The sequence below is a fragment of the Chelmon rostratus genome, chromosome 20 (genome assembly GCF_017976325.1).
Source record: "Chelmon rostratus isolate fCheRos1 chromosome 20, fCheRos1.pri, whole genome shotgun sequence".
NCBI lineage: Eukaryota > Metazoa > Chordata > Actinopteri > Chaetodontiformes > Chaetodontidae > Chelmon > Chelmon rostratus.
In genome coordinates, this window is record NC_055677.1 from 6,843,652 (window position 1) to 6,858,282 (window position 14,631).

Sequence of the window (14,631 nt, forward strand, 5' to 3'; positions counted from 1 at the left end):
TTCCCCAGTCACATCCATCTTTTCATGTTTGCTCCGCTTATATTTGTTGTTAACAATTCAGGAGGTAGTAGCAGCTGACAAAGCTGAAGCATTTAATGACAGTTGTGTAGGATGAGGAAATCTCGTGACCTGTGATCCTTTTTGTTTCAATTCATCTGTTTGATCCGAGGAACAATAATCTCTCTGTGTTGTCTCTGCCCCACCCTCCCTTGTCTTGTGTGGTTTCTCTGCTGTCAAACAATGCAGCAGGACAGAAATAACCTGGTAAGTAGGACTGACCAATGGGATCCATTCTGGTTTCTTTCCATGTTCTCTCTCTTCAGCAAACCATTTTTCTTGAGTGTGTTTTCTTCTTTTTTATTCAGAGGGTGATGACCTGTTATCATCTACAAGAGATTTCCACATGTGTCTTCAAATAGATGCAAGGAAACAAAACTTGGTCAATAAAATATTGTACAGCAGACAATATAAGCATGGATTTAAACACGTCTATTCATGTCCTGCTGCCATCAGAGGACATGTTCAGAGTACCTGTAGTGTTATGTCATCAATAAATAATGACCATATTGAGTAATTACTATAAACAGAAGAACCTTTGCCAAACAGCTTGTAAGGCCTCTGGAAAACTTTTACACTGTAGCTCACACCAGTTTTGATTATGCAGGATATTAGCTGCATTACCAAAGACTAAAAATGTAATAATTTTAAAGCAATTTAAGGTTGTCCGGCTTGAGGTGGAACGCCATCTTTGCAACCGGAGTCAACAGATTTATGAGAATTGTGGGCCAAATTATTCAAAGCAAAAAATTTGCGTGGTGTATACAGTGCTCCCTCTGCAAAGATCTGTCTCGCCCAGACGTTAGGATCCCATCTTGGTTTTTGTGTGTCATAACCTTCATTTCTATGTCCGTGCGATGAGGACATTGCTTTTCGGTGTTTTTATTTTTGCCTCATTGTTCTAATATCTGACTTTCTCCCTTCTGAAAACCATTCTGTGTTACATCGTTATGCATACTGTTTCCTTTAATTTCATTTCTGGTGCTCTCGTCTGTGTGACATGTTGTTCATGTTGTTGCCATTTCAACCTCACATCTCTCTTTATGCCATAAGCTGAAAAAGGACAAATATTGAATGAATAATATTGAAGTAGTCCCACAAATCTTTGCATCTTTTGTTCGTTTTCAGAACCCAAACCAAAAGCCTGTCATTCTGAGGAAGAGACGCCAGAGAATAAAGATTGAAGTCAACTGGGAGCTTTTCTACTACAGGTCTTCTTGCTTTTTCCAATCTTTAAGTCATATAACAGACACAAAACTGTTTTTTCTGCCCATTGTTCTCACCTGCTTCTTTGTCTTCTCAAGATTCCAGCTCGATCACGCTCGGTCCAACCTCATCTGGAACCTGAAGACGAGGGAGGAGCTGCGCGATGCTCTGGAGGGGGAGATGCGCGCCTTCAGCGTAGACCGCGAGCTTGGCAATGCCTCCGTGATCTCCTGGAACCACCAGGAGTTTGAGGTTTGTGCTCAGCTGGAGTGTGTTGCACTCAGTACTGTCTGCATCTTATGGCTCTCATTTGATTTAAACCATTGATCCCCAACCCGTGGGCCGTGGGTTGTTTGGTACTGGGCCGCACAGAAAGAAAAAATAATTTCAATTATTTTGTTTTTTCACATAATTTGAAAAACAGGTGGTGCCTGACAGTGCCAGTCTGCAGCCAGGTCCTATTGACATGATTAAAAAGTGGATTTACTTCATTATTATTGTTATTATTATTATTAAAGAGAAAATACCACAGTTTTTAATGCCGATCTTATCATTTTATTTTGTTTCTATCTGCTACACCTTTAGACTGGGCCGTGAAAATATTGTCAGACATTAAACTGGGCCATGGTACAGAAAAGGTTGGGGACCACTGATTTAAACCATCAAATGCACGGGAGTTTTCGGCCAGACTGGTGTACCGTGATATTTCTGTGAATCCCACAAAGAAATACATCTATTTCTGGAAAAAAAACTTTATGCCTCTGTTCTTATTTGCAGGTGAAATATGAGTGCCTTTCAGATGAGATAAAGATCGGGGATTATTACCTGCGTCTGCTGCTTGAGGAGGATGAAAACGAAGAATCAAATGCCATCAAGAGATCGTAAGACTGCAGTACAACAACCCAGCCAGCTGGACTGATTTTATCTCCGTGCACTGAATCCAAAAAGATGATTCATGCTTCTTTCTCCCGCTCTTTGCTCTCAGATATGAGTTCTTCAATGAACTCTACCATCGCTTTCTGCTTACACCCAAAGTCACGATGAAGTGCCTGTGCCTGCAGGCGCTTGCTATAGTTTATGGGAAGTGCTACGAGGAGATCGGCCCCTTCACAGACACAAAATACATTGTGGGCATGCTGGACAGAGTGAGTGTAAACTGTCACTGGAAGAACTAATATGGTTATAATGGTAATAGTCTTTTTACGTCTTTTCATTAATCCTGAAACACTCTTCCGTGGTTACAGTGCACAGACAAACTGGAAAGAGACAGACTCATCCTCTTCCTCAATAAACTCATTCTCAACAAGGCAAGCTATTAAAATCAACAGTGCCTCTCTGAATTTCCTGTTCATTCAACCCACATTTCTGTCGCTCTGTCTTGGGTAGTAATTCGTTTTTTGTTCTGCAGAAAAATGTGAAGGAGGTGATGGACTCTAACGGAGTACGTATATTGGTGGATCTGCTCACCTTGGCCCATCTGCATACCAGCAGAGCTACTGTGCCCCTACAGGTGAAAACATTTTGAGTTGTATTATATGAAAGGAATGGTTGTGTTGATGTTGTAATTCTGAATGAGACACAGATGAGATTTAATCCAGCTGTCACCCTTGTGTGAAATCTTATATGTCTGGAAATTGAAACAAAGGTCTTGTTAATTTCCACAGAGCAACGTGCTGGAGGCAGCACCAGACATGAAGAGGGAGAGTGAGAAGGAGTGGTACTTTGGTAACGCAGACAAGGAAAGAAGAGGACCTTTCAGTTTTGAGGAGGTTTGTGATCTTCTTAGACTGTCCAATTTTCCTGGAGAAAAGGCCCCTGTAATGTAATATATTGCTCATAAAGGTATCAGGTACTGATTATTTATTTTTATCATGAGTAAGTTTGGCCAGTTAATGTAATTTAATGTCATGTAGAGGAGACATCTTGACTGATCATTTCATTCTCGCTGTCACTGCAGTGTTACTTCTTTCCTTTTTCGTGGCTTCTAGCAGTTGCTGCAGTTCATTTTTTCTGTTTTCCTTTTTACTTTCCTTTGCAGCAACCACCCAACTCATTTTTTGTGCTGTGTTTTTGCTTTTCCTTCTCCAGATGCAGGAGTTTTGGAACACAGGCGTCCTGACAGCGAAGACACGCTGCTGGGCTCAGGGGATGGACGGATGGCGTCCCCTGCAGGCCATTCCCCAGCTAAAATGGTGCCTCCTGGCCACTGGACAGGCGGTGATGAATGAGTCCGACCTGGCTACACTAATCCTTAACATGCTCATCACCATGTGCTCCTACTACCCCAGCAGGTGGTGTAGCAGAAAATATCTATGTGGTTGTATGTCTAGAAAATACCTTCCTTTTTATACATTGTATACTGTCTCATGGTGTTGCAATATCATTCCATTAAATAAAGCAATATGTCTGATGACTTATGTTTGAAACATCAAACCAGCAGACCATGACTGTAACACACTGATTTACTTTTTACTCAGGGACCAAGATAATGCCATTATCCGTCCTTTACCTAAGATCAAGAGGATGATCAGTGACAATGCCTGCCTTCCTCACATTGTTCAGGTAATTGCTTAATCTGAATCTAATTGTTTTTTGTCTATACAATGGTGTCACATCCACATTGGAGAAATGCTGAATTCAATAAAATGACGTATTTTTCCTTTGTCCACTCCAGCTGCTGTTGACCTTTGACCCCATCCTGGTGGAAAAGGTAGCAAACGTTCTGTACCTGGTGATGCAGGACAACCCTAATCTGCAGCGCCTGTATTTAACTGGGGTCTTCTTCTTCATCATGATGTACACAGGCTCCAACGTGCTTCCTGTCGCAAGGTGAAAACACGTACATGAACTTCCAAACATGCTAAAGTTATGCCCAGAAAGTTTGAAATATTTAGGCTTTTTAGTGACATCGACCTATAATAACTGATGCTTTAGCACCAGACTGACTGATACAACATCCTTGTTCTACATAATAGTAATTACAATGATTATTCCATTGACAATGTAGCCCAAAATTCCACTTCTGTGGATGAGGAATATTTTACACACTGGCACTAGTGACATGTTCACACTGACCTCTGAGGCTTTGTGGTTTCTTTAGGTTCCTGAAGTACACACATCTCAAACAAGCCTTCAAATCAGAGGAGGTAAACTTGATTTTTCCTTTTTAAATAACCAAAGTTTGTGTCTTATGAATCATTTTAAAAATAACATTGGTCTGTGCCTCCTCCCCAGTCTAAGGGTCAGGACATAGTGCAGCGTAGTGTTCTGGGTCCGGTGCTGCCTGAGGCCATGGTGTGTTACCTGGAGAACTACGAGGCTGAGCGCATCTCAGAGATATTCCTTGGAGAATTCGACACACCTGAGGCCATTTGGAGCAGCGAGATGAGGTGGATATCAGTCTCTATCATGTCTAATTAGTGTGCTCTTAAAGGTAATGTTCAGTGAAAGTCTCGTGGTTTCTTGAATTTTTGATAGATTGTGTTTGAACTCTGTTTCAGGCGGATGATGATCGAGAAGATTGCAGCCCACGTAGCCGACTTCAGCCCCAGGCTGCAGAGCAACACACGGGCCCTCTACCAGTACTGCCCCATCCCTGTGATCAGCTTCCCTCAGCTGGACAACGAGCTCTTCTGCAACATTTACTACCTCAGACATCTGTGTGACACCACCCGCTTCCCCAACTGGCCCATCCGTGATGCTGTATGTTGCTTATTTTTTTCTTATTTCTCCAAGCTTGTGCTTCCTTCTGTTAACACTCTGATCCACCACCATTATCCCTACAGGTGAAGCTGCTAAAAGACACTCTTGAAGCCTGGAAGAGGGAGGTGGAGAAAAAGCCTCCAACTATGTCTGTAGATGACGCATATGAAGTCCTCAACCTCCCCCACGGACAGGGGCAGTGAGTGGTTATTTGTCTTGTGTCCTGAATCATCTTTGTTGATTAGCAGCAATAACCATGGAGTTTGTGGAAGTGGGTGGCATGTGGGAGATAAGCAAAGATTACATTTTGGATAATGTGGAATTAGACAGAATGTTGGTGTTTTTGTCTTCAGGCATGAGGAGAGTAAAATCAGGAAAGCTTACTTCAGACTGGCGCAGAAGTACCATCCTGACAAGAACCCTGAGGGCAGAGTACGTATTTCCACCGTTACTGACATGATATGTAAGGGCTTGCATACCTTTATCCACGGATTTCATTTCAACTTCATCTTTCAGGACATGTTTGAGAAAGTCAACAAAGCCTACGAGTTCCTTTGTACAAAATCTGCAAGAATCCTGGACGGCCCCGACCCAGAAAACATCATCCTCATCCTCAAAACTCAGAGCATCCTGTTCAACCGACACAAACAAGGTGTGCAAATAGATCTTTGTTCCATTTGTGCTTTTGTTGTTTTCAGGCCCAAGTTCTAAACAGTAAAAAAAGTTAATTTAATAAACCAACTTTTAACCACTACCTCTGTGACCTCTGCATTGTCTTTAAACAGAACTGGAACCTTACAAATACGCCGGTTACCCCATGCTGATCAAAACGATCACTATGGAAACAGAGGACGATCAGCTCTTCTCCAAGACCTCCCCTCTCCTCCCTGCTGCTGTTGAACTGGCCTTTCACACCGTCAACTGCTCGGCTCTGAACGCAGAGGAGCTGCGCCGCGACAACGGCATGGAGGTAAGCAGACCTTCACAAATCCCGAAATATCAAGCAGTCATCAACATGCGAATGTGGGGAACCGTGATTGAATAAATGATCATTTTTTGTGTTTTATCAGGTGATGTTGGAGGCTCTTTCTCGGTGTGTTGCAGTGTTAACTGCATCCAGCAAGCCTGATGACATGGCTGTACAGGTAAAATATCACCAAACACTGAGTATTGCACCTGTAGTCGCCTTCTTCTCTACAGATAAGTACTGTACTGCTTGTAGTGAGTTCTTTCCACTTTACTGTGCCACAGGTGTGCGGGCACGTCTGTAAGTGCTACAGTGTAGCAGCCCAGTTTGAGGAATGCAGGGAAAAGATCATCGAACTGCCCAATATCATCAGGGACCTCTGTCACATCTTGTTTTATGGAAAGGTAAGAATCTTAAGCCTGCTGTGTTTACTTTATTCAGTCTTCTGTCTGTAATTACAGAGAGAAATCCTCTTCTATCTGCACCATTTTGGACTTCAGTATGTCATTGTTAGATTATTTGTGAAATCTTGATCCTCTCAGAATTTTAGAGCCTGCATTAGCAGAAGAAGAAGATTTCCTCTTTTGCTTTACCAAGACAATAAAAATGCTGGAAGTGTATCTTTACCATATAAAAAAAAACTGCATTCAAAAGATTTTTGATACAGTTTCTAAAAAACTGCTCCTTTTTATCTTAGATATTTAATTTCACTTACATCCATCCTGCATTTGGACAGAATACAGATTGAAATGTAAATGTTTCATTGAGGCCACCACAGTTAGTCTTGACAATTATCTACATGCTACATGTTCCTTTGATGTTAGCTTTATACTTGTCAGCTTCTTGAAGTATTTACCAAGATGTACTTCTCTCAAGCTTCATGTTCTTCCCCTCGCCTCCACATAGGGTCTCCCAAAAACAGCCGCCTTGGCAGTCCAGTGCGTGAGCTCCTTCGCAGTGGACTTCTTCCTACAAACCCATCTGTACCATGCTGGTGTGCTCTGGCACCTTCTGGTCCACCTCTTCAACTACGACTACACCCTGGAGGAGAGCGGCGTTCAGGCTAGCCAGGAGACAAACCAACAGGAAGTGGCAAACAACCTGGCCAAGCTCAGCCTGGTAGCTCTCAGCCGCCTGGGAGGCTATACCCAGACACCGCACACCCCGGACGGGAACAATCCTGTTTCAGAGACCAATGGCGTAGAGGGAACACCTCCAGAGAATCCCACCATCCGCAAGAGCTTAGCAGCCATGCTGACACCGTACATCTCAAGGAAGCTGGCAACAGGTTCTGCTGCTGAGGTACGTTGCACAGGTGGATACGAATCATTTACGTACATAAACCCCATCACCAAACTGAACTTGCCACTTCTGCATCTAGGTGTTGAAGCTGCTGAACAGTAACTCAGAGAACCCGTACTTGATCTGGAACAATGGAACACGAGCCGAGCTGCTGGAGTTCCTGGAGGGTCAGCAGGAGGGAAACATCAAGAGGGTAAACATAACATTTATACTGTTTTTTCTGAAAACTTTATGTGTTAAATTTCCAGACAAACAATGCATAACAAGTGGTGTGTTTCAAGCTTCAGTTCAGGTATTAAGTGCTTTAGGTATTAAAACATAAGTGATACAGGTTAACACACATTTTAGATCTATAGAATAAGACCTATTGATTTTATGGAATTTTATTATGGAAATGATTGTTTAATTGTATATATATATATGCTAATGTCATATGTTGATATTAATATGTATTATGTAATATGTATGTATCAGGTATTATTGATAAGCTGTGTTGGAGTGAATGATGCATCTTCTCTATGGTCTCTTTTTAGGGAGAGAATGATAAAAGCTTTGGTGCAGAGTTTGTTTTCAGTGACCACAGCAAAGAGCTGATAGTTGGAGAGATTTTTGTGCGAGTCTACAATGAACAACCAACTTTTCCTCTTGAGGTGAGTAGAAGAACCAGATTGTATGAAGACTGCAATCAGTATTACAGCCACATTCAGCCTGCTTTTTTATTGTTTGCCCTTTTGCATTAGTCCTGTGTCTAACATATATTTTATATGGAGTAAGGCATGACCTGAATTTGATCATTGACTAAAACCCCATTTTAGTTGTACTATTTTTTCACATTTAATAGTCTATTTAGTTTACTACCAGCATTGAACAGACTTTAAACCTTTTGTAATGCAGAATGTGTTTTACTGTCTCTGGTTTTAGTACCCTAAAGCATTTGCAGCCAGTCTACTGGACTACGTAGGATCCCAGGCCCAGTACCTCCACACTTTGCTGGCCATGAGTCAGAGTAACAAGGTGGAGTCCCAGCAGCACGCTGAGAGGCTCCGCTTCGCTGAGATGGCTTTAGAGGCTCTCCGCAATGTCATCAAGAACAACCCTGGTGAGAGGCGACACTTCCTCCAGCTCTGCTAACCTGTCGTTTTTGTTGGTGTTTCTTCTTTGCTAAGCAGCTCTCTGTGTATAATTTCAGGCTCAGAGTCGGAGTGCATCGGCCATTTCAAACTGCTCTTCTCTCTGTTGCGGGTTCATGGAGCTGGCAGAGTACAGCAGCTGGTGTTGGAGGTAGGGGTTCTTGGTCCTGATATCTAATCACTGCGATTCCCAGCATGTCCTCGCCTACATTGTAGTCATACTGGTTTCCTCTGCAGGTTGTGAATACAGTGACATCAAACCAAGAATGCGTTAGCAACATCGCAGAGTCACTGGTGTTGCCAAACCTTCTGCTGCTGCTCCACTCGCTGCCCTCCAGTAAGAAGAAAACACAACAGAAGTCACTGGTTTACTAGTTATGCCCTTTTCTGCCTTCTCTATATTTATTGAATTGTTATATCTTTGGACTAAAACATGTTTTTGCATCTTTTAGGCAGACAAATGGTGCTGGAAACCTTGTATGCGCTGACTTCTAACACAAAGATAGTCAAAGAGGCTATGGCCAAAGGTCAGTGTAATTCTTTGTGTAGTTTTTTCTGAAGACTGCTCCATATTTATGTGGATTCTGAGTGCACGGATGCTCATGCTGGTTTCTTTGTTCCCCAGGTGCTCTGATCTACTTGCTCGACCTCTTCTGTAACTGCACACATCCCCAGGTTCGCACACAGACTGCAGAGCTCTTCTCCAAGATGACCTCAGACAAGCTGGTCGGGCCAAAGGTCAGTCTGGACAGACAAAAGCGAAATGATTCATGTCCTTGTTGCGTTATCGTGCATCAAAAGTTGGGACACTGTAAAACGGAAATAAAACGCTGCGTCTTTGCTTGTGAATGACAGTGTCTTTCCAGGATGCCCTTTCATACCCAATCATGATCACCTGTTACCAATGAACCTTTTTACCTGTGGAATGTTCCAAACGGGTGTTTTTGGAGCGTTCCACAACTCTCCCAGACTTTTGTTGCTTCTGTCTCAACTTGATTGAAATGTGTTGCTGCATCAAATTCAGAATAAGCAGATATTTGCAAAAATCAATGAAGCTGATGAGGTGAAACATTAAATGTATTGTCTTATAGTATATGTCAACAAGGACTAGCTAATTATCACATTCTCTTTCACTGAGGTTTTCCACCGCATCCCAACTGTTTTGGAATCAGTGTTGTATATCAACATGTCCTTAATCATTTTCACTCTTTGCTCTACACCAGGTGCGTCTAACGCTCATGCGTTTCCTCCCTGGTGTGTTCATGGACGCCATGCGAGACAACGCAGAGGCAGCAGTGCACATTTTCGAGGGAACGCACGAGAACCCTGAACTCATCTGGAATGACAACTCAAGGGAGAAAGTGTCCACAACTGTGCGGGAGATGATGCTCGAGTATGACATGAGCCCAGTTTAATACTCTACTTGCTAGTTGAGTGTGAAATATTGCATCCTTACTTTCTAATATGATGCTTAATGTCATGTTCTTTACTCTCTTAAAATTGTCCAGGCACTTTAAACAGCAGAAGGATAATCCTGATGTGAACTGGAAAGTAAGTGCGTTAATACATAGCTCACTATAAAACAGCAACATGTTTTAAATGATTTAATGTGACCGCAACTCCTTGGTTTGTGTGCTCAGGTGCCAGAGGACTTCACGGTGGCTTATGGAGCAGGACAGGGCGAGCTAGAAGTTGGCGGAGTCTTCCTGCGTATCTTCATTGCTCAGCCAGGCTGGGTGCTGCGCAAGCCTCGCGAGTTCCTGGTGTCCCTCCTGGAGACCATGACTGAGCTGCTGGAGAAAAACAACCCCAACGTAAGCAGCCGTGCTGAGAAACAGAAACGCACAGCATTTGATGTTTTCATTTATTCTGTTGTCTTACACCTCCTCCCGATGTCTCTGGTCTCCTGTAGGGTGAGGCCCTGGAGACAGTTACCACGGCAGCAGTGTGTCTGTTCAGCACGCAGAGCCAGCTGGCTGACCAAGTACCTCCTCTGGGTCACCTGCCTCGCATCCTGGCAGCACTCAACCACAAGAACAACGCCGTTCCCAAGAGCTCCATCCGCCTCCTCCACGTGCTATCAGACAATGAGGTGAGGAGCCGAATGTATCTACAGTATATAGTTTACTTTTTTTAAGCTCTCTAGACCCACTACACCTTGTTTCATACCTTGTATTTACCAAAGGGGCTCTCTACTGGACATGGAGGAGCTCTCCATTTTAAACATGGAATCCAGTTTTACCCACTACAAATTTATGACAGGAACAAGGGTGTGAAGTTTAAAAGATGCTTGCACTTATTAGGCAGATAAAGTCTCCAACATTTTAAAAGGTGACCCATACTGGGGACTAAAAGTCAGGCTATCTGCCTCTGCTGCATCAGACTGAACACTTTTTTTGTTAAACAGCCAATAGTGTATACTGAGTTTGCCTTGGTTCTGCACCACGACACACTAACATATTAGCTATAACTGTCTTGTTTCATGTAGCTGTGTGTACGCTCCATGGCTTCACTGGAGACCATTGGCCCCCTCATGACTGGGATGAAAAGTAGACCCGACATGGCCGGATTAGCTTGTGAAGCTCTGAACCGCATGTTCCAGAAGGAGCAGACTGAACTAGTGGCCCAGGTAACCACGAGTTAACTTTATTGTTTGTTTTTTGTTTATTTTGTCAAACATGATCGATCGTGTCAAATTAACGATTGTGAGTATTTGTTAATGAACTGAACAGGCTCTGAGAGTGGAGCTGGTTCCGTACCTCCTGAAGCTCCTGGAAGGAATCGGACTGGAAACGCTAGATAACCCTTCGGCTACAAAAGCCCAGATAGTGAAGGCTCTCAAGTCCATGACACGCAGTCTGCAGTTTGGAGAACAGGTATGATCGAAATACATGACCACCAGACCAGGATTATCAGTTAAAACCACTGGATGATTAGGACTGTTTTTTATTTGCTAATTAAATACTCATTCAAAATAACATAATACTGGTTGTTTATCTTATTTGAAACGATTAACCTCTCATGGCTTTGCAGGTGAATGAGATTCTAGCGAGGTCCTCAGTGTGGAGTGCCTTCAAAGACCAGAAACATGATCTTTTCATCTCAGAGTCTCAGACCGCAGGTTACCTGACAGGTAAAGTGTTTCTTTGAATTTAACCTGCTGTGACATTTTCTCAACAATCAAAGCTGTTAAAAGATTTTTCTGTGAGTGTTTCAAAGGTAAGTCTTCATGGAGCTGTTGTTGAATCTTAATGCTTTGCTTTACCCTAAAAACCACCTTGTGGCTGACTCCTCACTTGTGCTTAAACCCAGCGACCCTTTCTCTGTCCACGTCCTATAACTTCCTGGCTCTGCCCTTCCCTTCCTCTTTGTCCTCCTCATTTCCTCCTCAGGGGTATCCACTCCTTCTCTCCTGGCCGCCAGCAGCCCACTGCGAGGTGGGCTCTAGACTCCTAAAATGGGCCTTCACAGCCCTCCTCTCGCTTGCTCTGATCAGGTAGACTTTGACCTGACGTTTGACCTTTCCTCTCTACCTCCATCTTTGACCTACACTTAATTTTCCATTCCCACTCCTGTGTCTTTGCAGTGCTGAAAATAATGTCATGACATCTTCGTCTTCACCTCCATCCAACTCTGTCTCACACTACAGTATCAGAAATTTGCAGACGCCCTTAAAGATGCCCTCAAAAGTTGAAATGAAAGTATTTTCCATTTAACTGAATCTCCCTAAAATAATGGGTTGTCATTAAACTTACTCATTAAAGTTGATTAAAGTTGAGGTTATCTAAAGTTATCTCTGATTCTTAATGTTAATGCGGCTTCATGTGTTCCTATTTAAAATACAAAAGATAACATAAAAGGTCTAAATTGACATGTCACACAAAACACCTGTGATTCTGCAGGGCATTGCCCCGGCAAAGACCCATATCCCCTAAATATTAGATTAACTCATAAAAAATGTTCAAAATAAAATTAATGTCTTACTCTGATTGGTAATGACATCATTTATATGAACTGCAATATTCAAATTATTATCTGAATGAATAGTTATTAATTATTTTATTATCTAGATAAGAGTGTTCGTCAAAACTTCTGCGGAAGTGCCTTAAACGTGCATTCTGTTTAATGGCCAGCAGGGGGCGACTCCCCACTGGCTGCGAAAAGAAGTCTGACTGTATGTTAAATTCTGAGAAAATTACCCTACTTTTCACTTGTTTTATTATCTCAGTAAACAGTTTCCTAACTTGTTCATGGTCTTAGTCACTAGCTTCAAGTCTTCAATCTAGCATGGTGTTCATGTTGTAAATTATGGTCCCATTTCGATTAGAAATGGACGATAATGTAGGGTACGGTTTCAGGTGTGGCTACCCTGTGATGGACACGTCACTACCACGGCGTGTCCTCGGGATCTCAGTCAGATCCAACTGGAACAGAGGCGTAGCAATGTGTGTCCTCCACAGCTCCACCCTCTTGTCCAAATATGGGCTCCAAAAAACCAAGATGCCGATGGCCATAATGCCAAACTCGAGCCTTCAAAACGGTCACCCAACCACTGGGTGATGTCACGGTGGGTTTACACTTGGTAGGAGATAAAATAGAGGAACAATTCTGAGAGAAACTACAAAAAGCATAAATCAAATCAGTGCTGACTTCTATATGTATTAAAAAAAGAACAGACATGCTGTAATGGAGCAGATATTTATTTGTCCCATTACACACCTTCTATGACATTATTTCATATTCAGCCACCTTTCCAAACTCCCATCCTTGAACATTCGTTAATACTCATCACTAGTTAGTGCATCCTTGTAGCTCACCACATGCGCAGTCACACCTGTACTGAATCTGCATCTTCCTTCACTTGTAGGTCCAGGAGTAGCAGGTTACCTTACAGCAGGAACTGGCACCACGGTAATGTCCAGCGTCCCACCCCCTGTGGACAACGACATCGGAGACCAAGGCTGACGGACGCGCGCGCACACACACAAACACACACGTCACGCTGAGGCACCCAGACTGCCCTGCAGCTTCACGGCCGCAGCTCAGAGAGGGACCGTTCAGATCCCGGACGAGGGGATGGAGAGAGAGACAGGCGGGCCATCGTTGACCTTCACCAAAATCTCTGCAACACCTCCTCCAGTATCACTCTCCTCTCCCCTTTCAGACGGCACTCAAGTCTTCATAAACACTTTGAAATTGTTTTAACGGATGACCACATTTGTTTTGTTTCTGTGCTACTTTTCTTGTTTCTTCCAATGACACACAGAAGAGTTTACTTTTTGTATGAATATATTTTTTACTCTAGATTTTGTTTTTTCATGAGAAAGACATTGGAAGACTGAGGCTTAATATAGGTTAACTGTCTCTTCTCTATTATCTCATTCCTCTTTGTCATATCCTGATTGGCTACACTTACCCTAAATCATGAACAGAGGGTATTTGGCCTCGTTTGTGACTTATTTGTGCACAGGACCTATCCTCCTCTTACATAAACATGGCATTTACTAGTCGACATCATGGATTCTCATGTGAAAAAGGAAAACAATGTTAAAAGAGGAAATCAGAAAATATATTGTATGATTTCTCTGCCCTTCAGACTGATGCTGACACCTTTGTCTGGTGTGGTCGGGTCTGCTTTGATCCACTCTTTAGAAGTTGACACAGATCTGCTCTCCAAATGTCCAGCCTCTTATTCCTCTGATCTTAATTCATATTTCATTCTGCTCTCTCTTTGAAGGCTACCTTTTCTGCCTCACATTTTTTTAAAAGTAATTCTCCTTCCCCCAGAATGCAAAAAGCACTAGAATATTTATAAGTGAATAATAACCACCGGAAATGAGCTTCTGCTGAGACATGACGAATGACATTGACTCTGATTATGAATCTATGTGAAAGACTAGTGCAATTTGTGAAATGTTCAATGTAATATTGCGTATATAAACTTTCTATATTGAATGTACATTAAAAAATAAATCAGTCGCACTTGTACATAAAATTTTAAGAATAAAAGGGAACCCACAGTGTTGTTCTTTTGCATTTACATTCTTGCTTGAAGAAGTGACAGATTTCAACAGAATAAGTTGTTTATTGTTTGCTCATGTTTGAAAAGCGGGACTGAAACTTATTTTGTCTTTGCCGAAGAAGAAATGTAATATTTAATTTGCCATGCAAAGCAAAGTTATCACATCATCACCATCATCCTCCGGTTTTTCCCTGCAAGTTAAAGACGTGACGTCCAAAAGGTACCACTGAGATCATGTCTTCTGT

General features: G+C 42.5%; 1 protein-coding gene across 3 annotated transcripts in view; it reads left to right on the plus strand.

Annotated features, from left to right (window-relative positions):
* Positions 1–14,378, plus strand: part of LOC121623836 (dnaJ homolog subfamily C member 13) — a 32,701-nt gene extending 18,323 nt beyond the window's left edge. For 2 of the 3 annotated variants that reach the window (XM_041961311.1, XM_041961313.1), the window contains 36 exons: positions 247–264; positions 1,186–1,268; positions 1,362–1,515; positions 2,041–2,144; positions 2,249–2,408; positions 2,508–2,570; positions 2,672–2,773; positions 2,928–3,032; positions 3,352–3,554; positions 3,741–3,825; positions 3,938–4,092; positions 4,364–4,409; positions 4,498–4,652; positions 4,764–4,965; positions 5,049–5,164; positions 5,319–5,397; positions 5,482–5,617; positions 5,751–5,935; positions 6,036–6,110; positions 6,217–6,336; positions 6,839–7,234; positions 7,314–7,427; positions 7,768–7,884; positions 8,156–8,333; positions 8,424–8,515; positions 8,602–8,701; positions 8,817–8,891; positions 8,990–9,102; positions 9,588–9,757; positions 9,873–9,915; positions 10,005–10,178; positions 10,277–10,456; positions 10,853–10,993; positions 11,097–11,240; positions 11,398–11,497; positions 13,232–14,378. In XM_041961311.1, coding sequence (XP_041817245.1) covers positions 247–264; positions 1,186–1,268; positions 1,362–1,515; positions 2,041–2,144; positions 2,249–2,408; positions 2,508–2,570; positions 2,672–2,773; positions 2,928–3,032; positions 3,352–3,554; positions 3,741–3,825; positions 3,938–4,092; positions 4,364–4,409; positions 4,498–4,652; positions 4,764–4,965; positions 5,049–5,164; positions 5,319–5,397; positions 5,482–5,617; positions 5,751–5,935; positions 6,036–6,110; positions 6,217–6,336; positions 6,839–7,234; positions 7,314–7,427; positions 7,768–7,884; positions 8,156–8,333; positions 8,424–8,515; positions 8,602–8,701; positions 8,817–8,891; positions 8,990–9,102; positions 9,588–9,757; positions 9,873–9,915; positions 10,005–10,178; positions 10,277–10,456; positions 10,853–10,993; positions 11,097–11,240; positions 11,398–11,497; positions 13,232–13,329 — 4,581 coding nt within the window. In that variant the 3' untranslated portion in view covers positions 13,330–14,378. The remainder of the gene's footprint in view (positions 1–246; positions 265–1,185; positions 1,269–1,361; positions 1,516–2,040; positions 2,145–2,248; positions 2,409–2,507; positions 2,571–2,671; positions 2,774–2,927; positions 3,033–3,351; positions 3,555–3,740; positions 3,826–3,937; positions 4,093–4,363; positions 4,410–4,497; positions 4,653–4,763; positions 4,966–5,048; positions 5,165–5,318; positions 5,398–5,481; positions 5,618–5,750; positions 5,936–6,035; positions 6,111–6,216; positions 6,337–6,838; positions 7,235–7,313; positions 7,428–7,767; positions 7,885–8,155; positions 8,334–8,423; positions 8,516–8,601; positions 8,702–8,816; positions 8,892–8,989; positions 9,103–9,587; positions 9,758–9,872; positions 9,916–10,004; positions 10,179–10,276; positions 10,457–10,852; positions 10,994–11,096; positions 11,241–11,397; positions 11,498–13,231) is intronic. The other variant, XM_041961312.1, reaches the window with a different exon arrangement.
* The last annotated feature ends 253 nt before the right edge of the window (positions 14,379–14,631 follow it).